The sequence below is a fragment of the Polyodon spathula genome, chromosome 17 (assembly GCF_017654505.1).
Source record: "Polyodon spathula isolate WHYD16114869_AA chromosome 17, ASM1765450v1, whole genome shotgun sequence".
NCBI lineage: Eukaryota > Metazoa > Chordata > Actinopteri > Acipenseriformes > Polyodontidae > Polyodon > Polyodon spathula.
In genome coordinates, this window is record NC_054550.1 from 22,350,639 (window position 1) to 22,377,022 (window position 26,384).

The window sequence follows — 26,384 nt, forward strand, 5'->3', positions numbered from 1 at the left end:
TTGCAGGGAGCGGAACTGGTGGTGATAGCAATGATTGCGCATGCGTTTGGCAAGGCGGTTAAATTTAAAAAATGTAACCAGAGGACAATGCCAAGAGAAAGGATTGGTAATAGGGTGTATTATTTGGAAAAAGACATATAAAACATACAAATACATTTTCTAACTAATATAACAGGTAAGTAGGAACGTTTAAATTGATAGCGCTCAAACTTTATCTTACTTGCTGATTTTGTTTACTAGCTCGACTAGCGGAAGTGGGTTTTTTTTGTTATATTTTTTCATACAGCACCAAAATAGAAATATGCAATTTAGAAATGCATGTTATAAATGTTTATACACATTTTTATTCAAAGACTTTTCGAAAATTACATACATAGCTTGCAGTCGATGTCATCGTTGTGTATAATTTACATTAGAGTAAACAGTACTTGGAGTCTGTAGACTGGATATTCTCTTTTGTTTACCGTATTCATAATTGAAAATTGCATTTCATGTAATTGCACGGACTGCACTGCATTAGTGCTACAATTGGTCTATACTAGTAGGAATAATATGTACTATTAATCGCCTTATCAAATAAGTTACAATTCATGCTGGACGGGGTGAAAACGTTATTAAAACCCTAGGGCACTTAAGCTGCCTTTCGTGAATGTGTGTATGACAGCCTTGGAGGTTCATTACACTATTGTGTGTGTTTCTATATATAACAATTATTGACGTTTTTTAAAGTAAGTTGATTGTGTTATTTTTTTTTTGTTTGTTTTTCTTCAAAGGTTAGGGATATTTCTTAGATATAGTTTTTACAGTGAGGTCCTGGCTGTTGCTGTATAGTGTAGTATTTAATTAATATCATGTAACGTCCAACCTTTTAGAAATACTAAATAAGTCTGAGAATCTAACACATTCTGACACTACAGTACATCTGTAATCAGAAGCGCAAAGTAGACCATGCTGGTGATCTAGTTTTGCATATTTGTGCAATCATTTCTTTAATAATTCATTTTTGTAATAAATATATTTTCAGCAGTTATCTTCATGCACAAATGGAGGACCCTGGATCTGTACAAAATGAAAAGTAATTTTTTTTTCTTCCCCCAATTAATATATTGACTTTGAAAATGCTTCCTAATATTGCTACAAATTTGCCTGATAGGTCCAAGGTTAACTTGAACTGATTATTCAATAATGAAACTTGGTTACTGCAAAATCAATATTTCCAGCGCTCTGACATGTACCCATAATCAATATATAATTTTAAAGAAACTATTTTCAAAACAACCCACAATCTAAGCTGCCAAATACTTGCATAATGAAACTAATCCAGGATACCAACTTTAACACAGGACCATAATCCAGATAGACTGTTTGTTTTTGACATTGTAATTGCTTATCTTTGGATTATATATATTATCACCAAGTTTATTTTAAGTGATTAATTGTATAATTTAATCTCGTCATTCAATTGTGTTATGAAGTGGCCAGACTGAACTGAAACAGAAGAGGAGGATCTCATCAGTAAGTGTGTTTATTTGTCAAATAACTGAATTAAATTATAAAAGATGCCCATATTTACAGTGTTAAAAGATTTCTCAAACATACTGCAAATTGATATGTTCTTGGTGAGGAGTCTAGTGAAATTGATTTAGTGCCATGCCCCTGGCTGATTTATGCCCAAGGACATGTACATTTAAAAAAGTTTTTGAGTAAACAAAAAAAATTACAATGTCTAGTGCCTATTTTTTCTGCTGTGTTCAATATGTCTGCAATTTATATGTAAAAATATATTTCCCTATGTTTTAGATATTGAAGGCACCTCGGAGTCCCCTTACGTCTATTCTGCCTATCAATGACAGAGTTAAGGTAATATCTCCAATTTTCGAAATGTAGTTATAAATGTGTATCTGCAATCTGCAGAACGGAAGTGAAACTGTAAGAACTAGACGAAGTAGTATTTATTTGATATAAGCGGATCTAAATGCTGTATCTACAGGGCCTTTTGTATACAAGTGTTATATACAATCTAACGTCACATACTGCTTTTTAAGAAACACACGACTACACCAATTAAAGGGTATTCAGAGATTGTATTCCACATTTCCATCTGCACTATGAAGCCACACTCTAAAATTCAATTCAATTTTATCTTGTCGTCGGTTCCATTTACAGTTACAATCTGGAACTGGATGTTACGCAAGTGTCAGATTGACCTTTATGAACGAGTTTGTGATTTTTTTGGGGGGAGGGGGTAGTTACCATTTATAAATGTATTCAGCCACCTCCAATTCAACTGCCTCCATGATAATATAATGAAATCACAACCCTCCTTTCTCGTGGAGGGGGGATTTGCACATTTTGGGGCCAGTATCAAATTATTACATTAGCAAAGCATTATTGAAAATAGATCTTTCTATCTAGATAGATAGATAGATAGATTAAAAATGTGTCTGTGTTTTAGGAGTGTCCAACAAAGCCAGTTGAAAAAAAACAGCGCAAATCTCGGAGAGTCAGCTTTGCTGAGACCACAGGTGTAAAGTAAGAGATGAACAAATAATGTATTTTTCATATCAATTGACATTTGATAACTTTCAATTTGGTCTGTAATTCCTTGGCAAACTCCATGAGGAATAATAATAAATAATCAACCACTTGTCAAGTAGAGCAAAGCATTACTGTATCAAAAAACCCTGAATCAATTCCAATGTGTGAAATATTGCTCACTTAATTTCCAGGGTGTTTGAGAAAGAGGCTACAGAGATAACACTTTTGGATAATGCAGGTAATCTTATAATTTTGTTAACAATTGTTTTAGATTTTAGATATTATCGTTATTCTGCTTTTACAGACAGCAAATCTACAGCATTAGCTTTTCTTTAACCCCAATGGTCACTGTTTAAGAATTTGAGCTGTATGCATATGTTTGACTGTTTTAACAGATGGGGAAAATAACTATTATATTATAGCTATGGTAATTAAAATGTCACAAAGTTCTTCTCTCTCATATTTCAGCAAAGGAAGTGGAAGGGCAGCAGCAGAAGTAAGTACAAACAAAATAGAAAATAGATAATTTGTTCATGAAGTTCACGTTTGTTATGGGTAATCCACATTAGAGTACTCAGCAATATACGGCAAGTTATTCTAATCATATAGTGAATGGAAGAAGCATTTGAATGCATTTGAATTATTGATATAAGTTATTTATTCACCACATCTAAAGCTACACATAATAAAAGAACCGGTGTCACAGGAAATAGGTAGACCATGAAAAAAAGATGATATTGCGTTCTGCGCATGGCATAAGTCCATACTGTTAAAAACAGTACTAATATTAATAATTTAGCTAACGCCTTTATCCAAGATGACTTCCTTAACTTATTCCAGCAGCTTTTGTTGTTCGTTTTGGATTGTCCTTTTACTGTAGCGAACAAAAGGCTTTGGACCCAAACAGGGTTGTTATAGCGAGGGTGTACTCTATTTACTTTTTGATTTGTATGCTTCACATAAGACAATTGCACATTAATATATAATGTGTGTGCATTTCTTATTTCAATTGTTATTTTTCACCTCCCATAGTGTTCAACATTTAAGAGGATATAAAGAAGTTTGGATCAGAATCCAATATCATCCCTTACAAAAAAGTAATATACTGCAAATATACCAACATTTTCTAGTTTTAGTATACTATTGGTACCATTATACTATCCTTTTCTGGCACATGTATACTTGCAGTATACAAGTTTTTGGAAATAATGCAACGTAGTTCTCAAATATAAGAGATTTGTTAGATTGTATCTTCTCTTTTGCATACCTGCATTGTCTCTTTTGCTAGATATGTACCTCCAGATTCTGACAAATACTTTTAGAAAACCAGAAGCAATTTCCGCTCTGGATCAAAAAGCTATAATGCTCTGCAGCTCCCCGCTTATGTGGATAACTATCAAAAAACTAGTAGAATCTAACTGAGAAAAACAAATGGAAGGCTGGGAAAAGTATGGGATTTTGATGTTGAAAAAGTGTATGAACCCTGAGATACTGTACCTATATTGAGTACAATATGCTTTGTACAAATCACAGTTCATAGCTCAATTATGAGCAATCTGACTTTTTTTTTTTTTTTTTTTGGACAACCAAATGTCTACAATGGACTGCCCAAAGGGCAAGTACTGTTAACACATTTTTGTGAACCCTGGTCTGTGTAATATATATTTCTATTCAATGTTTACACTACTTGTCTGTACTTGCAGGGAGGAGGTATCATTTTGATCTTTAAATAAAACTTAAGCATGAATAAATCAAAATAAATCAACATAATTAAGATGTTTAGGTTTTGTAAAGAAAAAAAAAAACATTTACGAAAAGCCACACTTAAAATATAATTATATTAATATTTTTATGTAGCTCCTTTCTTAGTGGGCCACCATCACAAAGCTCTTTACAAGATACAAGATTAGGATGTGTGAACTATGCATCAGTTGCAGAGTCACTTGCAACAACGTCTCCCCCGAGAGACAGCACAAGGAGGTTAAGGGACTTGCTCAGGGTCACGCAGATGGGGACCTCCTGGTTACAAGCCTGTTTCTTTAACCATTGGACCGAGCTCCAGGAACATTTTAGTTTTAAACAAATTACAGTTTTTTGTTTAAGCCAAGGAGACTGAATGACTGAGCAAGCTGAACAAATGCCTATTTATAAAGAAGCACTACATTAGCTGATTTTCCTGGATTTTTACATTTTTCCTGGATGTTTAAATGTCTTTTTGCTACAATTACGATTTCAATAGTAACTCAAGTTTTGCCTGACCTGTTTTATAGTACTGTTTTAAAGACCTTAAAAACCTTAATATGAGAATTACATTACTGTGCTGTATTGTTGTATTCACCAGATTGAGGGTGTAGATAGTAGGTGTGCACAATTTTATTAAAACCATTGAAAACTCTTTTTCAGATTTACGGGAATTTCAGTCTTGGGAACAAACTTCATTCCCAAGGTGTTCGTAACTCCAGGGTTCCAGGGTTTTATCTTGAATTGTTGATTTGACACAAGCTGATCCTATTGTAATGGCTATCTGAGCTTTTGTAAGTGCTCTGGAATTTCCCAAACCAGCCCAAATCACTGAAACATCTTCTTGGGCTACCTTTTTAATTTCTTAAATTCAGTATTGGATTGGTTAGTGTTGGAATTTCTGAAACCGAATCTGTACACACTTTAAATTAACAAACTTTTCTTCATTGTGTAGGATGGATACTGTTCAAGATGTGAAACGACAGATTAGTGGTAAGTTTTTTTCTTTTAAGATGCAGATTTATATAAACTATGGATGCACAGGTGGTGTCTGTGGATTTTTTTTTTTTATATGATCTGATAGGGCTTTTGTTTTATAATTTTGATTCTTATTTTGAGCTATGATTTAATTTTATGTAGTGTATGACGTTGTTTTTGGTTATTTTACAAAATCTTGGACGTTTTTTTTTTCCTTCACAATATGTATAGTAACTCGACAGTACTTGCACATTTAAGTTGTACCTTCTTTTCTGACTTCCACAACTAAAGCTTAGTCATGGGCACATAAACCATCACTTGGAATTTTAATGACACTTGAACATGTATTTGAGCTTTAAACGCATCACACATTTTACACACACAACCGGTCAAAAGTTTTAGAACACCTCCATTTTTCCAGTTTTTATTGAAATTTACGCAGTTTAATGTCTCAATGTACTCTGAAATTAAAGCAAAAAGAAATCATGGAATCGTTTTGTTTAACAAAATTTAATCTAAATTTTTGACTCAAAGTAGTCACCTTTTGCAGATATAACAGTCGAACACACTCTGGCATTCTTTCTACAATGGAAATCAAATATTGTTCGGAAAGTTCTTCCCATCACTGTTGTAGAAGTTCCCACAAATGTGTTCCACTTGTAGGTTGCTTTACTTTCACCCTTCTGTCCAGTTCATCCCAAACCAGCTTGACGGGGTTTAAGTCTGGAGACTGTGCTGGCCATTCCATGATTTGAAGCCTACCGTCTTGTTCTTTTCTTCTAAGGTAGTTCTGACATAGCCTGGAGGTATGTTTTGGGTCATTATCTTGCTGTAGGATGAACCCCTGACCAACTAGGCGTATACCAGAGGGTATTGCATGGCGCTGCAAAATGCTGTGGTAGCCGTTTTGGTTCAGGGTGCCACTCACTCTGTGCAAGTCGTCAACTCTTGATCCAGCAAAAGAGCCCCAGACCATCACTCTTCCTCCTCCTCCATGTTTGACAGTTGGTGTCACACACTGAGGAACCATCCTTTCGCCTACTCGATGGCGTACAAAAACCCTGCGGGATGAACCGAAGATTCCAAATTTTTATTCATCGGTCCATAAGACCTTCTTCCAGTCTTCAGTAGTCCACTGGCGGTGCTTCATGGCCCAGGCAAGCCTCTTTTTCTTATTTTGCCATCTTAGCAATGGCTTTCTTACTGCCACTCGACCTGTCAAACCTACAGCTCGAAGTCTTCTCTTCACAGTTGAAACTGAGACTTGCTTACTTCGACCAGTGTTAAGCTGAGCTTCAAACTGTTGCCCTGTGAGCCACCTATCACGCAAGCTGTTGACTCTCTGAAACTTGTCTTCTGATTCTGTTGTGGCTTTGGGTCTGCCAGACCTCTTCCTGTCACAGTTTCCTCCAGTTTCCAAGTGCCTTTTGATGGTGTAGGAAACTGTACTCACTGACACCTTGGCTTTCTTTGCAATTTCTCTAAAGGAAAGACCTACACTTTTAAGGGTTATAATGGTCTGTCTTCCTTTTGTTAGTTGCCTTTTTCTTGTGATTATGATAGCAATATACTACTTCCTGCCGTACAATACTGTCCAAATAATGCTTAAAGGGTGAGGTAACACAGTCTGTTCCAACACTGCTTTTATACAGATAGAGGGTTTGTAAGTAATCAACAAAAGTTGGGACACCTGTAGGAATTATTAGCATCAACTTTCAAGGCTTAATTTACTTCAATTGCTGCAGAACAGCTGTAAGTTGTTAACCTATTATTTGCTCCCTGAAAAATGCCTTTTTGTATAACTGAAATGTAAATTATTTTTCAGTTTTTGGTAACCTAAACTTATTTTTTTAACCTCTGGCAGTTTACTGCTTGCCTTTGTACCATTTCAGGTTATTCACTGGACTTGAACTGCTTAAATTTCAATAAAAACTGGAAAAATGGGGGTGTTCTAAAACTTTTGATGATGAATAACTGAAAAGTCCCAAGCATACAAACGGTGGTTATGCGTAAATGGAACATATGTTCATTTTGTGTTACCAACATCAAAAAAATAATACTAATAATTTATTAATGATTGGTGCGGATTTCCAATGATCAGTCCATCTTTAATAATATGGACACAAGTTCAGAAAGAGATATATTGGAATAAAAAATATATACTTGCAGTATAGCTACTATTAATTGACCCCCGTTGAATGTTAATTCTTCTGGACTGAAATGCTTTAGGAACATCCACGCTTAAAATAACATTAAGGTAAAGTAACATTAGGTAGTCCACGATTAGTAATGCTGCCCTTAGTTATGTGGTTCAGTCTGGACAAAATGGCAATTTGTGCTGTAATGTAAAGGGTTACCTTTTAAAGGTTAACTTGTGCACTTTTATAGGATACAAAATCTCACATCCATCCAAATATTTTGACTTGCACAACATGATTACTGGCAGAAATATGAATTGTAATAATTTTGTTGTTTCTTTATTCTTTTAGGTATGGAAACATTGCTTCATGCTCCCATCCAAGTTCCACAGCAACAGTTTGGCGTAAGATATTTTCTGTAACATTGGTTGAAGTTCTATATTGTAGTTGTGTGTGCATGCTTGCTGGTTGATTTGCCAAGGTTTAAGCAAAGCATATATTTTAGTTATTCATTTGTAACAGATCTTTATAGCTTGAAATTAAACAAAAATACATTGTCAATAAATTATCAAATAAATAAACAAATATAAATTAACTTCCCAGCATTCCAAGATAATATCACACAACTTCTGTATTCACTGTGGTTGTGTATTCTTTATGCAGTCCCTGTTGATGGGGAAGCAACCGATGTAAACACAGAATTGTCAAAGCACTAAATGTATAAATGGGAGGTTTATAAAAAGGGAGCTTTTATAAACATTACTAATGTGGGCATTCATTTGCAGAATTCATTGAACAACTTATTTTCTTTCTGACTAGTTATTTCATTAATGACAAACTGCAAAATCCTACTGTTATTTTGTTTGTTTTTAATGTGTATAGCACAGCACATTCTTTAATGCTAATTAATACAATCCATACCACATCTTTCTAATTTACTTTACGTGGTGAAGAATCTTGGAGGGTTGTGTTCCTATCAATCTAAAACTAGCAAAGCTTATGCATTCCTTCTATATGCTATGAAGTGTGTGTGTGTGTATATATATATATATATATATAGATAGATAGATATATAAATATATGTTTTTCAGGAAAACTACAATGAACAAGTCAACATTGAGAGAACCACGGGTGACAGGACAATTGTGTTTTCCGGTGATGACAATGAAGACATGGATATGACCTACAGCCACACCGTTCTCATTAATGAAAACCCTCCATCAAAAACTGGAAAAGTGGACTTTAAGGATTTTCTTTCCAGGCTTAATGCAGGTAAACAAATTAAATAAATCATTATTTACTGAATATTTACCACTCATACAAAGTATATGGAAACCTGTCAATTTCTCACTATAGTGCCTCATAAATTACAGTATAAACATCAAATGGAATTTGCATAACCAGCTTTATATCTCTTGATGTCCTATTTGGTTTATCTGCATCTAGAACTGTAATTTGTTGCTTTTGAAATTGAGGATCACACAAAAGTAGTATGAAATTTAATTTTAGCAGCATCATATATCTGATACATTGAAGTGCATATGTTGTTCAAAAATATTTATTTATAGTGACCACACAAACTAAGTTATCTAAGGAATATGGCAGGCCAGTTTAATTGCAAAAGTTATTCATCTACATGTATAAGATGTGTGTATATATAAAATTTGTGGCAAAGCGTCCCAGCCCATGCTGGTTTGCACCCTTCAATTAGTGACACACAAAAACGTTAGTTTACTTACCATAAATCTGGTTCCCTGAAAGAAGATGGCCACCAAACATCGTTATGGGATACACTCCTACCTATTGGTAGGTGTCACTAAGCTCTTTATATCAAAGCTGCTGAGAGGCACCCTCCCCCATTGGCCCTTTCGGTCCCGCCTCCCAAGGGTACTTAACCGTCACCCAGGGGAGAATCATTTTCTTTTGTGATTAAACAGTGATGTCGACCAAAGCGACCTTGTGGTTGATGGCCATCTTCTCTTTCAGGGAACCAGGTTTACGACACGTAAACTAACATTCCCTTTCAATTCTAAGATGGCCACCAAACATTGTTATGGGAAACGTGTACCAGAGCCGTCGCAAGGGAAGAGAGAATGGCAGTATGAGGGGTGCGAAGTCCTGCCTGACCAAGGTCAGCGGCGTGAGCATGCAACCTCGAGGACCCTAGTGCCCACAGAGGGCAATGAGGGATCTACCACATTCAGGCGGTACAACCTGGCAAAGGTATGCTGGGTAGCCCAGTTAGCCGCATCACAAATTTCAGCCATGGAAGCACCTCGGAAGAGGGCCCGTGATGTAGCCACACCTTTCGTGGAATTTTCAGCTATCCGCCCATGTGGGGGTAAGTCAGCACTATCATACGCAGTTGAGACTTTCCGCAATCCAATGCGACAGCCACTGCTTGGAGAGGGGCTGTCCCAGGGTCCTTGTTCCATGGCAGACGAAGAGCTGGTCAGACTGACGTAGCGCTCTTGTCCTATCTACATAACATCTCAATACCCGAACTGGGCAGAGAAGGTTCAACTTCTTATCCTCTTCTGTTGCAAACGGTGGAGGATAAAAGGACTCCAGTTTCACAGACTGATTCACGTGGAAGGCTGTAACCACCTTGAGGAGAAAAGCATGGTTTTTACGCATTGACACACTGCTACCATCATCTAAAATACGCATACAGGAGCTATGCACAGACAGCGCCTACAGCTCACTAACCCGTTTTGCGGAGGTGATAGCCAAGAGGAAGGCTGTCTTCATGGACAGGTGCTTCAACTCGATGGAGTATATAGGGTCAAACGGGCCCTCATGAGACCCTCCAGTACAATCTCAAGGCTCCATTTGGGGAGAGTGGCCTCTCTAAGAGGGCGCAATCGCCGAGCGCCTCTGAGAAATCAGGTAGCCAAAAAATGCGTGCCTGAGGACGCTTAGTCAACTGGGGCATGGCAAGCAGACATAGCTGCTCGGTAAACCTGTGGAAGGTGATCTACCAGCCTCAAGCAGATCTTGCAGAAACTGCAAGATGATGGGCATGGGACAGGAGATTAGTGCTGTACTAACAGTCTTGATCCAATCTTGAAAACATTTCCACTTACAGGCATACAGTGACCTAGTGGAATGCGCCCTAGCATTCTGCAGTGTACCCACGACCGTGTCTGACAGCCCTAAGGCTGACCAGCGGTCTCTTTCAGGGGCCAGACCCATAGCTGGAGCCTGCACGACTCCCGTTGCCAAAGTGTGCCTCTCGTCTGACTGAATATCTCGGCGAGGTAGGATTTTCCAGGGCGGGCCGTTCAATAGCTGGCACAGGAATAAAAAACAAATTCTCCTGGGCCACTAAACCGCCGCAATGGTGGAGGGAGTACCATAGGGGGCAATGTGTCATCTCCGCCAAAGAGAAGAGATCGACCTGCGCCTTCTCAATGTTCCCAAATGCTTTCCTCCACCTGAGGGTGGAGCCGCCACTCTGATGGATGTGGGTCCTCCCTCGAGAGGAGGTCCGCCGCCCGATTCTCCACGCCCGGAACATGCGTCGCCCGAAAGGACAGTAAGTTCTGTTGGGCCCAAATCAGGAGCCTGAAGGCTAGGCGGTGCAACCCCGGGGACCGAAGGCCACCCTGGTGTTTGGCATACACCACCACTGATGGATTGTCTGTGCGGATCAGCACATCTGTTCCACACCACGGGTAGGAAGTACTGGCGGACACCACTTGCAGCTCCAACATGTTGATATGCAGGGACGTCTGACGGCCTGACCAGGTTCCGCTGAAAACCTCTGCCGTCACAGACCGCACCCCAAGGAGGCGTCCGTCGTCGCTACCCTGCGGGTGAAAATCGCCCCTATTCGGACTCCTTGACGCAGGTGAGAGGGAATCCTCCACCAGCGCAGGGCCACCGTCCACGTGAGACACGCTGTCAGCCGACAGTGCCTGTCATGTTTGGGATGCAACCGGAACGCATTGAGCCACCCATGTAGCGGACGCATGCGTAATAAACCCAATTTGATGGCTGATACTGCCGCTGCCATCAGACCCAGTTGTTGGCACAAAACAAGAGACACCTTCGATCCCTGCAGAAACAGGGAGAGGTGGTGGTGTAAAGCTGCTACCCTGTTGTCCGACAGGTATGTGCGCATCATGGTGGAGTCCAGCCAGAGTCCCACATACTCTATGCACTGCGCCGGCGTCAGCCGACTCTTGACATCGTTGATGGTGAGGCTCAGCCTCGCTAGATGCTCTTTCACTAGCGCCGTGTGGACCACCACTCCCTCCCCCGACTGGGAACAGATCAACCAGTCCTCGAGGTAATTAATCGCTTTGACTCCTTGCAGATGCAAGAGGGCGAGGATAGCGTCTACGCACTTTGAAAACGTACAGGGAACTAGAGAGAGGCCGAACGGCAGCACAGAAAACTCGTACGCATTGCCCTGAAAGGTGAAGCGGAGGTATTTCCTGTTCTGTGGACGAATGGGAACATGAATATACGCGTCCCGTAAGTCCACTGTGGCCCAGCCGGAAAGACTGGAGTATGTGACGATGAGTCAGCATGTGGAACCCCTTCTGCTTTAGAAACCGCAAGTCCAAGATGGGGCGAAAGCCAGTCTTTCTTCAGTACCAGAAAACTACCATCTCGAGTAGAAACCCTCTCTGAGAGGTAGGATCTACGAGACGAATAGCACGCTTGCCCAGCAAGGCTGCCACTTCGGTCTGGAGCACTGAGACCTGAAGCGGGTCCGTCACGAACGTAGTCGCGATGCCGTGAAAAGGAGGGGGTCTCGAACGAAACTGAAGCGTGTAACCCTGTTGTACGGTTGTGAGCACCCGCACTTCAGAGGTGCAAGCACGCCAGTAGTGCAGCTGTTGTGCTCCGAAGTGGGTCTGAGGCTGCCAGCCTTCAAGGTCCCTGTTGGGGCGGGACTAGCGTGGGCGGTTCTCTAGGGCGGAAACCCTGAAACCGCCTTCACGGTTGTTGCTGCGTGGACTGGCTACGGCCACGTCCACCACGCTGAGGGAGGGTCCTGCCTCTCGCCTGAGGTGAGGCCTGTAGGCGGTGCCTAAAGTCACCTGGTGGGGCTGTGGGAACTGGCACCGTCCGGGTGACTATGCGTCTGTGCGGAGTGCCAGCGGCTCGACCTGACCCGCACCGGAGAGGGGGAAGGGAGCAATGCGGCTACCTCCCTCGACGCCTCACGTTCCCTAAGGCTTTGCTGCAGGATTTTCTCCACTGCTGGGCAGAAGGTGTGTCCTGGTGATACTGGCGCATGTAACAGTGCGTCCTTATCAGCATTAGGCACCCGTGCCTGCGACAGCCACATCTGTCTGTTCGTGACCACTAGGCCCGCCGTGCTCTGGCCCAAGGTCTGACCCTGCAGGCCGGAGATCTGGAGCAATGTGCAAGTTCCATGGCCACCGGCTCTGGTAGTGGAGCATCACGCAAAACTCCGTCCAGGTGTGCAGTGAGTGTGCTGGACGCTAGGCGGGTACTTTGGGCTCCTGACAGCTAGACTCTACGTTCGTGCTCTCCGTGATACTGCACTGCAGGTTGGGGTCCTTGGGCATACCTCCCACTGGCGAAGCCTTAACCAAGGCTGCAATGGTGGAGTCCACAAGGGGGAAACCTGGCCAGGCCCAGCTTCTCTGCCCCTTCCATTGTGCCGGTGCTGTAGCAGGGTGATTCCAAGAGGAACGCACCTCCTCCATGAAATCGGGGCACGCTGGGAAGGGTTGAGCTCAGGGAGCCACTTCATGTAGTCGAAAGAAGAGAACGGTGTGGCTCTGTCTGTGTCCAGGGGACTTGCAGGTACACCGCCACGCGCCCCATACGCACGGGCACGGACCCTGCCAGTAGTGGCGCGCTAGTAATGAGGCAGCCTCGGAACTAGGGGCCGTATCAGCCTGGAATTCAGGCTCCTCCTTGACCTCCATATCTGGAGGGAACGCGGACTCCCTCCACGAGGTGGCGATAGATAGCGCGTCCCTATCTGAGCAGAGAGCACTGTCAATCTGCTCGGCCAATCTTTGACCAGGCTGGGCAAAGCTTTCAGTGGTCAAACACATAGCACTCGTTTCAGTTCTCAGTTCCCAGCTCCATGGCAGTCCACCCCCATACTGAGAACAAAGGCCTGCTTCTATACCATGTAGTTGAGGCTTAATTGATCGCCAATTACCTAATTTGTGCCTCGGCCACATTCCAGGCAAGGACTCACTTAGGCAGCATTCTTTTCCTCTGCCAACCTCCCTCACACTTTGCCCTCCATTTCCCCACCTTGCCACAATATTTATTTATTTTAAGGACATGGTCCTTCAACTGTTAAGAGGATTTTATAATTGCACTAAAGTCAGATTGTTTGTTTTGTTTTCTCTCGTTTCAGCAAAAAAAACAGATGAACAACTAAAGTAAGTACAAAATCCAATATTTGCAGGGGGGTTTAGAAGTATTCACCCCACTGCAAAGTTTTCACATTTTGAGGAACCTGAACATACTCAACGACGCTTTCAAATTGGACTTTACATGTAGAATCTACACAAATTACTCCACACTGATAAAGTAAAAAAAATGCATATAGAATATAAATAAGATTTACAGAGAACAACCGATTAATCTCAATTGCATAAGTATTCAACCCCTTTCCTACTGCAGCCCTAAATCGCCTCATGTGCAAATGATTTGTCTGAAAGGTCACAAAATTAGTGAAATGGTTTCAGCCTGTGTACTCAAAGTGGTTTAACTTGTAGATAATTTCCCTCACGTATATAAAGACTTTCAAGCTGCTACTTTCATAGTGATTCAACAAAGCAACCATGAAGACCAAGGAGCTTTCGAAACAAGAAAATTTCAAAGGCACTGATAATCCCTCTCAGCACAGTGAAGACCATCATTAAGAAGTGGAAGATGCATCATTCCATCCAGACACTACCCAGATCAGACTGAGCAGCTGGGCAAGCAAGAAACTGGTTTGGGTTGTCACTCTGAAGCCAACAATGACCTTGAGAGATCTGCAAAGTTCTATGTCTGAGATGGAAGTCAGTGTTTACACATCAACAATAAGCCGGTTCCTACACAAAGCTGGCCTGTATGGATGGGTGGCAAGAAAGTAGGCATTACTCAGCCTCATCTTAAAGCATGTATGGAGTTTGCAAAAACAATAAAATGTAGATGATACTGCAGGCATGTGGGAAAAGGTTTTGTGGTCAGACGAGACAAAAATTGAACTTTTCGGTCTGGCGCAAGCACATCACCCAGTCAACACCATCCCAACTGTCAAGCATGGTGGTGGCAGCATCATGTTAAGAGGATGCTTCTCTTCAGCAGGGACTGGGATGCTTGTCAGGATAGAGGGGAGAATGGATGGTGCAAAGTACAGACGAATCCTTGAGAAAAACCTGAAACAGAGGAGGAAATTCACATTTCAGCAGGACAATGACCCAAAGCACAAAGCCAAAGCCACACTGGAGTGGTTGAACAAAAAGATAATTAATATTTTAGAATGGCCCAGTCAAAGTCCTGATTTGAATCCAATCGGAAATTTATGCTTATATTTGAAGATTGCCATCCATCGACGTTCCCCAACAAACTTATCAGAATTGGAGCAATTTTCCCGTGAATAATGGGCAAAAACTTCACCATCCTAAACTGCAAAGCTAGTAGAGACCTATCCAAAAAGACTCAGCAGTAATTGCTGCAAAAGGTGCTTCTACCAAGTACTGACTTAAGGGGCTGAATACTTTTGCAATCAGTGAATTTCATTTTGTATATTTTCTTTGCAAATTTTGCTGACATTTTTACCTCCTCCTTATATAAGTGTTCAGTTTAAGCACTACAGCTTTGAATAAAAAAATTTGTTTGAAAAACTGCATACATTATTTGTAATTCAACAAAATGTGACATTATTGGTAGGGGGTGAATAGATATACACTCAATTAACTAAATACTTTTGTCACTCTAGGATAACAACAAATCAGAATGTGCACCATCAGACAAGTGGTAAGTATTTATTTAACTAAAATTTTTTGTGGGTGAATGAAGAGCGGTGAATAAATGCTGATATAATTCAGCATTGCAGACAAATTATAGTTACTTTGTGCTCAATATTGTAGCTGTTGACACCCCCACTATCTATAAAGACTGTCTGTATTTTAAGGGAACATGGTCATATATAAAACGTAAATGATTAAATACCTGAGCTAGCATATTGAATTATTATAATTTTTTTTCCCAGACATGGAAGCCTTTATTTGTGATTCCAATGCAGTTACACAGCAAAAGTTTGAGGTAAAAGATTTTGTATTCAGTCCTGTGAAAACCAGTATTATTTGAACTTGGAGACTGCTGTTAGACACAGTGGTAATTTACTTGACTTCTATTTCTCTTTTTTAATGTTATTACTGGTTCACTTTTATGTTGCTGAGAATCTTTTGGTTCTTCATTTGCTTTTGAGGATATGAAGATTTGCTTCCAAATATTGGTTTAAATATAGAATGTGATGGTTTTTATACTCCAATTGATTATATGTTACATGCATTTTATGTTAACTTGAGAGAAATTGATGTGTATAGTTAAGTATACTGTAACCCCATTTCACATTAATAAAAATTGGATGCCAAACAGATTGAATGTTTTGTGAAAAATGTGTTTATAAAAGTTAGCATTCCAATACATGATGATCTGTATCGTGAGTAAACCGCTTTTGTTTAATAAAATTAAAGATCCAGCCAGAACCATGTAATTAATGCATATATTGTAAATGTTATTGAGAGTGGTAGCGTTTTTCTTCAACCTCTTCACATACAAAGTTGTGAAGGTATGGAATGGGTTACCTAATCATGTTGAGACTAAATCACTTGAAACCAACATGACAAAGTTTTAAGATCAGTCAGCTCCTAGAACCGGACAAGCTGCGATGGTCTGAATAGCCTTCTCCTCGTTTGTAAATTTATATGTATGTGTTTTTACATGTGGATAACCATTCACCATTACAAGGTTTACCGCTACAATAGTAATAATAATAACAATAATGTTAAATCATACGAAAATCATTTAACATCAGCCCTCATGCTATACTACTGCAAGGTTTTGTCTTGGTGTTAAGGTTTGGGTTTCTGTGTATTTTCTAAGTGTTTTTTTTTTTCCATCAGAAAAACTGCAATGATCAGTTCAACTTACAAAGAACCATGGGAGACAAGACAGTTGTATTTTCCACTGATAACAATGAGGACATGAGTTTGACTCGTAGCCACACCGTTCTCATTGATGAAAATGATGACAATAAAAGGAAAAGTAGAGCTTCTACTTCTGTCAAGTTGGATTTCAAAACGTTCATTTCGGGTGTAAAGACAAGTGAAGAGGATAATCTGTCCGGAAGAAGGCAGGACAGTACACCTTATAGTAGTTGTGAAGATCACGCGCTCTCTGTGAAAGCCCTTGCAGAAAACAAATCTCAGTTTACAGGGTTCCTATCGAGCATTAACCCTAATGGACAAAGTGCATCTTTAAATTTAAATGGACCAATTGATAATCTGCCAGTAATTCAGCCAAATCCTCATTCATTAAAAGCTGGAAAAGTAGACTTTAAGGATTTTCTTTCCAGACTTAATGCGGGTAAATCCACGACTGCTAAAGAAAACAGTTTTGCTGCAAGTACAGAGATGTTCAGTTTTGACTTGGACAAACCGGGGGTGAACAATGCTAATAGTTCTTTGCTAACTAACACTGATAGTTTAGGTGTGAACTTCTTTCCAGAAAAAAGGAATGTTTTGTTGGCGGAGCCGGATGTGGAGATTACCAAAAGCCGCACTGCTGCAATTGACGGCAACTTTATGAGACGGTTAACTGGTCAACAAGAGGATTTTACCGGAAATCAAAAAAATCAACCAAGTATGTCATTATTTCCCACTGACCAGGAACTAAAAAGGAGTAACACTGTTAGCAAAAAGTCTGTTAACCAGGCACTGCGTGAAAGTGTACCGGGCTCTTCGTTCCTTTTCCCTAAAGATCAAACCATTGTGTTTGCTGGAGATGACAATATGGATATGACTAGAAGTCACACAGTTGCAATAGATAGTCAGAGTCTACAACTTAATATGACTGGACAAAGAGTGTTTGGTACCGGTAAGGAAATCCGCTGTGAATCTGGAAAATCTCTAAAGACAAGCAGTACTGTAGAAAATCATACAGAAATGTCTGGACTTGGTCTGAATCTGTCAAGGAAGAGCATCACTGCTCACTACTCCCAACCTGATGAGCAAGATGATATGGAAATGACAAGAAGCCAGACAGTTGTAATTGACTACAAGGATGTTGAGGCAGTTAGCAATCCAGTTACATGGACTAGTCAAAGTGTTGCTGCCCCAGTAATGTCACTTCCCACTGATAAAACAGTTGTGTTTTCTGAAGAACTGGATGATATGGACATGACTAAATGTCATACCGTGGCTGTTGATAGCAGAAGTCTTTCACAAACTTCAAATGGAGGCAATATGACATGCAAGAATATGGAGGCAGTTAATCCACCAATGGAGATCCTTAGAAAACCTCGGGAAAGTGTGTGTGGTTTATTTTCACTTCCTGCAAATAACACTGTTATGTTCACTGAGGAACAGGATGACATGGACATGACTAAAAGCTTAACAGTAGCTATTGACTACAAGTCTATTGAGGCAGTTAATCCATTAAAGGAGTTCACCAGAAAATCAAGGAGAAGTGTGGCTGGTTTAACACTTCCTGTGGTTAAAACTGTGGTGTTTACAGAGGAACATGATGATATGGACATGACCAAAAGCCATACAGTGGCTATTGACAGTAAGCGCTTTATGCAAGCTTCAGAAGTCTTTTCAGAATCTAAGTCTTTGTCTAAAAGTGGCCTGAACAGTGCTTTAGTCTGTGATGAACAAGATGATATGGAAATGACAAGAAGCCAGACTGTTGCAATAGACTACAAAAATATAGAAGCAGTCAATGTTCCAGCAGCGAGTCCCAGCAAAAGAAGTACTCCTGGGACCGTACCTATTGATAAAACAGTTGTGTTTTCTGAAGAACTGGATGATATGGACATAACTAAAAGCCATACTGTGGCTATAGACAGCAGGAGTCTTTTACAAACTTCAAATGGAGGCAAGATGGACTACAAGAATACGGAGGCTATTAATCCACAAATGGGGGTCACCAGGAAGCCTAAAAAAAGTGGTTTATTTTTTCTTCCTGCAGATAAAACTGTTCTGTTTGCAGAGGAACATGATGATATGGACATGACTAAAAGCCATACAGTGGATATTGACAGCAGGGGCCTTTCAGAGTCCTCCAGTAAAGAAAAGATCGACTGCAAACATTTAGAGACTGTGAATCCACTTTTTGGGACGAGAAAATCTCGAAAAAGTGTGGCTGGTATATGTTCTCTTCCTGCAGATAGAACTGTTATGTTTGCAGAGGAAAATGATGATATGGACATGACTAAAAGTCATACAGTGGCTATTGATAGCAAGAGCATCTTACAAGCTTCAAACAAAGAAACGACTGTGTTAAAATCTACTTTGTCTTTGTGTAAAAGTGACCTTAGTGCTGTTTTGTTGTCTGGTGAGCAAGAAGAGCAAGAAGACACGGAAATTACAAGAAGCAAAACTGTTGCAGTCGACTACAAAAATAATTTAAATTGTAATCTAGTAATGGGGATCTCTAGGAAAAGTGTTGGTTTAGTATCCCATCCATTAGACAAAACCGTAGTGTTTTCAGGGGATGAAAATGATATGGAAATTACTAAAAGTCACACAGTTGCTATTGACGGTAGCAGCATTGAGGCCAGTGCAAAACAGAACTTAATTATACCAAATAAGCCTGGAAGAGCAAGCTCCCTGCAGATAAATTGGATTTCTCAGAACAAAAACACTGAAGATGAAATGGAAATGACCAGAAGTCATACTGTCTGTATAGATGACCACCTTCCTATAGAGACTCGAGGTATATGCAGTGTTGTATCATCTTTTGATGATAGGACTGTAGTATTTTCATCTGAACAGGATGATATGGATATAACTAGAAGCAATACAGTAGCAATCGACAACAAAGATCTGCAGACCACTAGAAATGTGAGAGAATCCGTATTGGTTGCTCCTAATGAGCAAAACAGTGTTTTCTCTAGAGGAGAAAGCAGGGATGAAAACCGTGGGATTGGTGGCAGTAATGAGAACCGTGAACATCTAAACAATAAAAAAATATGTTTTGACCCTGAGAAGCAAGAGGCAGAAGTTGTAGATTCTAAAGACAAGATAGATGCTGCTAATGTCGGTAATCAAACTGCAAAACATAAGAGAAAGAGTGTATCTTTCAGATTTCCAGAACATGAATTAGATTCTGAAAGAGAAGTAAAAATAATCTGTACAGATCCAACCACCGAGTTAAACTGTTTGAATGCTATTGCTTCGGAAAACACTGAAAGTTTCAGGTGTCAGACACTAAATAAAGAACTTACTGAAACTGTTCATGTGAGTAAGGCAAGTGAAGATTTAAACATGGGAAATGATGAAGAGCATACACCCTACCAGCCTCCAGTGGTGGAAGGTGATGTAAATAAATCAATGCAGAAAACATCTTCCTGTGAAGAATCCATATTTACAGGAGAAGAGCCTCTACTTGTGGCCACAAAAGCTAGAAGGAGTAGTCTTGCTCTTATCCATTCAAAGCTTAAAAGCATTAGAAAGATTTATGAAGAATGTCCAGAGAAGGAAATGTCTAGTCATACAGCCCCTTTGCAAGTAATAGAGTTAAAACCTGAAAACACAGATTGCAAGAATGAAGATGCATTATCTAACAAAAGCTGTCGAAATGAGAATAAAAGGATTAGTGACAAAACTGAGTTCATGGAAGAAGCGCCTGAAGAGCCTAGGGATCGGCCATTGGAAACCAGTTTTGTTCTTGGAGATCAAACTAGGAATGTGACAGCGCCAGTAAACTTCAGCAAAGAAACACCTCAAACGAAAAGGTTGTCACTTGGAGTTTTCCTTCCTAAGCTGCCGAATAAAAAGAGACCACATTCGTCTGAAGGATTTTTGGATGACAGTAATCCAACTAAGTTAACAGGCTACCATCTCTTTGGAAAACACCTCACTAAAACAGCTGGTTTGGGAGCTCTAGAAGATGCATCTAAGCTAGAAAGTACATTTTCTTTGGTGCAAAATAGAGATGAAGAAATATTTCCAGAATTTAATGATGAGATGGATTCAGCTGAAAGCTTGAACAGTGAATTTCCAACAAGCAGTTATGATGAGACCAAGCCTATGGAGGAACTTCAAAAAAAGAGAAGTATGGAGGATTCATTCTTTGTCTGCCCAGAACCAGTGGGAACAAGAGGCCACAAAAGACCATTGCCAGAAGATAGCAGCGAGGATAAAATGTTAATTGAGAGTACTAAGAAAAGGAGGAGCCAAGATGGGGTGTCTTCAAATACAGAACAGGTATGTCTGTTATAAAAAGTATGTGTGTGTAAATATGAATAGATAGATCTCAATCAGTGGCATGTAGTGAGACTATATGAATGTAACATTAGATAGAGGTCGGCACTAGTACCCGAAAACTGAGTACTCTTTGGGTTTTAAATTACACGACACGACCCGGGTCCAATTTTACTACCCGAGTATTGATTTATTAATTTGAGAAATATGCCATTGATCATCTATTTGTTTCTCAGTAATTTATTCATGTACCACAAGCCAGTACTTTGGGTGGTACTAGGACCCAGTGAAAAGGCTAGCCTGCCTGCATTGGTTGGTGCACAATGCATTATGAAGAAATGCAAACAAAATTAAATCAGTATGAGCTAACGATAATGCACAGTCACAGACTGTCATGCTACTTGAGCATGACTTAAGCTCCACTATGTGCGTGTGGCTACAACAACACTCGGTGAGCCTGGTACTGTTTTAAGTGCCAGACTAGTCATGTAGAGCTAATGCAGCATAACTCAAACACCACTCTATGAACACGCATAAAAAAAACATTTAGATAGAAAGACATTTTATATTATAGTATTATGGCAACATTTTTTCAATTGGTTATGCCATGCATGATTTGCATGCCCTGACTGCACGCCACTGATTTATATTCATAATACCGTTGTATATAACCAATACGGTATAAACGTACGGGACTGACGGCGGTGATATAATATAATATATATATATATATATATCTATATATATATATCTATATATATAATATATATATAGTTAATTATTTAATAAAGCATCAGGTGTACGATTTACTGGTAACATTTTATAAAATTGATGTTAAAATAGAAGTACTGCAGATAATGATAGAGAAGCAACACTGAGGCCAGTTTGTGACTGGCACAACTCTGAACACTTGAAGTAAAACCATGAAAGGTAAAGGAAACACAAAATGAGTATATGTGCCATCCAAAACAAAGTGGTAGTGCGGTGAACTGAAAGGCATTTAGCAAATGTGCCATCTGTACACCTTTTGCTTGTATTAAAACATACTTCTTGAAGTGATTCCTCTTGTGTTTGCTTTATGGCAATACCATTCTAATTTTAAACTTGGAAGGGAACTGAGATTTATTTATTTATATGAAAAAAATATTTTTGTTAATATTATACATGTTTTTGTGTTCTGTTGTAAATTGTAATGCTATTTATATCATTTAAAATTTAAGCTATGCATATACTTTGTGTAATATGTATGCCTCTTTAGACAAATGTTTTAGCTTGTTCTTTTATAACAATTGTTTTGTTTTAAACTTCACTGTTTTATTCTTTTTCTGTTATAGGTGACAAAGTATACGAGCCAGTGGGACAGCAATGGAGAAGGTATCACAGCAGAAAATCCACCGAGTATGCTGGCTAAGACCTTGGACAGCACCAATTCTAGCAGCAACACACTCAACTTTACCAAATGTGATAGTACCTTTGGTGACTTAAGTGGTAAATACAACTATACTTAAATTAATATAAAAGCCTCTGTCTGCTCAAGTTTCATCTAAAGGGAGTCCTGGAATCCTTCAAAAAGCTGCTTGATGAGATTCTGGGATCAATAAACTACTAACAACCAAACGAGCAAGATGACCCAAATGTCCTCCTTTTGTTTGTAATCTTTCTTATGTTCTTAAGGTAATTCCTGTATGTGTGATATGATTTATATGATCGTACCTTCTCATGCGTTATATTTATAAAAATATTTTATGAAACATTTTTTGTTTTGCGATATACAGTAGGAAATTTGGTAATATTTTTTGGTCCAAAGAAGTGCAGTTTAAAAAGATTTAATTCAAATGCAACATTCTTGCAGTCCGGAATATTATCTGATTTTTGTTATTTTTTTGTTTTTTACTTCTCAGAACAGAGATACAGTCAGATGGAGTCGCAGTTTCTAGATGGTGATCGGTATGAACACAACTTAAGAGAGGTAAAAACTTTTTAAAGTCAGTATAAGAATGGTCATGACAACATTTCTTCACAATGCACTTAAGTCTCAAATGTGCAGGTTCTAAAGAAACACATGTTATAGCACACGTATTTTCATTTCAAAACATATCATCTGGTGCTACACTAGTTTCAGGAAAACTACTTGGAAGTCATGCTTTTTATAGTCTTGTACTTCCTGGACAGTGACATTTTCCCCACCCCTTCACTGATATTATTCTTGTTAATCACCAATCGACAGCTTTCCCTATTGACTGACACACACTTTCAGCAAGTAACAAACTTTCACCCAGTTCACACTTACTGAGTTGGCCTTGGGTCGTCTCTGGGCCGCCTCAAAATGTCCTTCCATTCACAAGTGCGTTCATGTGGCTGAAAAAGAATCTTATTGGAACATGCGTAAATGCAGCAAGCAAGGACGTGTACATTACATTAGTCGCAATACAGATTATTATATTAATGGTGACTGAACATGCAACGTTGTATGCATTATTTATCAATATTGAGATTTACAATCTTAGCTACAATCTGAAATGTGTGTGATTTTTATATATATGTGTGTGTGTATATATATATATATATATATATATATATATATATATATAATATAAATCACAATCACACATACAGAAAGAGGGCGCAAGTTTTATCGTTTTAATGAAAGCTGTACGATGAAGAAATACTTGCCATTCATGACTGAACCAGCGTCATCATCGTCAAAGGTATCTGTGTATTCAGTGCATTCCCCATTGCTATTTATCGGGCTGGAGATCGCTGCAGGTTCCATAAAATCCAAGATCTGTGGTGGATTTATTTCTGGCCTGCTGCTCAGTATTTCGGAGAGTTCTCGGACAAACTTGCAGGTTTTCACCAGAGACAACACGGACATAAAGGAGATAGCTGCTTCTGCAACCAGCGTTCAAAGAATATCACAGACATTTGCAGAGCTTTTTGAGACGTTATAGTAATAAAATAATGACTTGGATCGCATTATTGAGGAGTTTGGTGATAAAACAAGTTATCGGGAGAGTATCTAAGTCTATAAAGAGGTATGTGAAAAATACATCGAACAAGGGGGTGGGGCTTGGCTGGAGATGTAGGACTCCTTTTGCGATTCAATACATTTTAAACCTGCTTTATTCTGGGGGGGGATATTTAAAACAGTGCAGGTGAAAATAAATTGGACTTGACACACCTGACAAGCGCAGAATAAATGGACCGCTAAGGGTTAATTTCTGCATCGTCCCAGGTGCTACCCCTTAAAACCGACATTGTTTTGATCTACTACGCTCGACCTAGTAGGGCAGTGGTTTGAGGTACGTCACCGCACTGATGCGTTAAGGCCGGCCCAGGGCCTGCGTTGGGTTCACGCATGCAGATAGGCTGGCCCTGAGGTGGCATTGGTACTTTAGGCCACATCAAAAAGCTGGTCTAAATTTCACCCGTCCCTGGGCCGGCCTAAACCACAAGTGTGAACGGGGTGTTTGACCCAGAAGATACTAGTGATGTGAAATGACCTCTGGAACACAAGTGCAAACGGATAACCCAAGAAAAAGGCATGGCAACTGAGTTTGTGTTAACACTAGAAGCACCAATCCAGTCAATTTGACTGTTTTTGGTTGTTAAAATTTAAAATACTCTGTGTTCCGGAACGTAATGCGAATGCCCGTTCGTGACTTTTCCTAAATATATGTATTGGATATATTGCGTTTTGAGCCGTATGCTCGCAAGAAATTGATCATGTTTTCCTAGAGGCGCTAAAACCGGTCATTTTAACTGTTATAGCAATAAATATTTATTTATCAAATATAGCCTATATTCCTGCCTGTCTTTCAATACAATCAGTCCGGTGACCTGTCTGCATACTTTGAGTGCTATACTCCCCAGTGTATAGCATTGCAGGTTCATTCTTAGAACAATGCTGAGATTGAGTAGGCATACTGAGAGTGGTACACTGAAAATAAAAATGATGAAGGGGTCATCAGTGATTCTGGGAATGACAGCGACCATTCTTGGGTTCTAGAAATTTGCCACTCAAAGCCACAGCTACAGAATTGCCAACATCCCTACCTGTAACAGGACCAACCAGGCGCTGAGGCAGAGGTCGTGGAAGAGGCTCCAGAACAGGTGACTCGTCTGTCTTGCCAGCTGGGAAAGTTCAGTCTGCTGCAGCCCCTGCTGCGGTGCCAGCTTCAGCACCCACCATCACCAGGGACAACATCTCCTGCTCCATCAACACCAAGCAGTGGATTGCAAGAGATCTGAAAAGACGGTCCTGTCTGGGAAGATATAAATCGGGGTGGGGGGATGCAAAACATAGTGACTGAAACACCAGGTCCAACACCACATGCCAGATGCAATATTGATACTGTGCTGAGTGCTTTTTTGATGCTGATCAATATGCAAATGCTATTGTACATAGTATAATGTACAGTACCGCAGGCACATTGCAATCAAAATAATGATTTGTGGACATTATCTGTGGAGTTTGCAAGCATTTATTGCAATGTTGTATGTTTGTGGCGCATACAATGGCAAAAGTGTTCATCTGGAGGGCTTGCGGTCCAAGCAGTGGGGAATGTCTATTTCCTCAGACAATGGAACGCAATCGGTTCGGAGAAATAATTGTGATATATTCGTTTTGATGTGAGAGCAACAAGAGTCACACGCCTTCTGACTGAAATTTGCCCGGGCATCGGACATTTGGAAACTGTTTCACTACAAACGGTATTGCCTGTTACAAGCCAGGCCAAAACATCCAGTAGATGAGCAGCTGTTTCCTACAAAATCTCGCTGTCCATTCACCAAGTATATGGCTAACAAACCTGACAAGTTTGAACAAAGTTCTGGCTGGCATCGAACGTTGTTTCAAACGTTCTCATCAATGGTTTCCTCTACCTGGGCAGGGATGACACTAGCTGTGTTGGCCATAGACTGGGAGACAGAGCGTGGTGCTGAGGCTGACAGAGCTGTACCTCGACAAAGGGAGGAATGTGACCATTGACAATTTTTTCACATCACTGCATTTGACCAGAGAATTGAAGAAAGAAAAAAAAAGCTGGTAGGAACTGTAAATAAGGCAAGAGAACTACACCCTTCAGCTCCAGGCTTGTAAGCATAGTTGCACTCTAGTACACTGTTCAGGCACAGCTACAATCAGCGTTTACAAGTGCAAGAAGAACAAAGCAGTGGTTATTCTCAGTTCTATGCACTAGACAAAAAAAGCCTGAGACAGTTGAATACTAGAATGCCACTAAGTTCAGTATGGATGTGCTGGACCAGACTGCATGACAGTATTCATTCAAAAGCAGATCTCTTTGGTGGCCTGTGGCTATATTTTATAACATTTTAGACCAGGCAACCATCCATACATATGTTTTGAACAAGGAATGTACTGAGGAAAACTGCAACAGGAGGGACTTCATCTTGCAGTTAGCCGTGGAGCTTTGGCAAGTACATATGGATCAGAAAGGGCAGAGATAGCTGCCCCTTCTGACAGTGCTGCTGCTGCTGCACCCACATGCAAGAGAAAACAGTGCCAGGTTGCAAAATGCAACAACAACAAAACTTTGGA

The 26,384-nt window shown here is 40.0% G+C and overlaps 1 protein-coding gene across 1 annotated transcript in view; it reads left to right on the top strand.

Annotated features, from left to right (window-relative positions):
* The first annotated feature begins 44 nt into the window (after positions 1-44).
* The window catches only part of LOC121330420 (kinetochore scaffold 1-like), a 34,400-nt gene continuing 8,060 nt past the window's right edge, over positions 45-26,384 (top strand). Inside the window, exons 1-16 of the mRNA XM_041276936.1 lie at positions 45-175; positions 1,025-1,075; positions 1,476-1,515; positions 1,801-1,860; positions 2,456-2,532; positions 2,730-2,776; positions 3,007-3,034; positions 5,234-5,271; positions 7,746-7,798; positions 8,486-8,666; positions 13,756-13,780; positions 15,331-15,368; positions 15,604-15,656; positions 16,520-20,827; positions 22,159-22,312; positions 22,726-22,793. Coding sequence (XP_041132870.1) covers positions 1,044-1,075; positions 1,476-1,515; positions 1,801-1,860; positions 2,456-2,532; positions 2,730-2,776; positions 3,007-3,034; positions 5,234-5,271; positions 7,746-7,798; positions 8,486-8,666; positions 13,756-13,780; positions 15,331-15,368; positions 15,604-15,656; positions 16,520-20,827; positions 22,159-22,312; positions 22,726-22,793 — 5,202 coding nt within the window. The 5' untranslated portion in view covers positions 45-175; positions 1,025-1,043. The remainder of the gene's footprint in view (positions 176-1,024; positions 1,076-1,475; positions 1,516-1,800; positions 1,861-2,455; positions 2,533-2,729; positions 2,777-3,006; positions 3,035-5,233; positions 5,272-7,745; positions 7,799-8,485; positions 8,667-13,755; positions 13,781-15,330; positions 15,369-15,603; positions 15,657-16,519; positions 20,828-22,158; positions 22,313-22,725; positions 22,794-26,384) is intronic.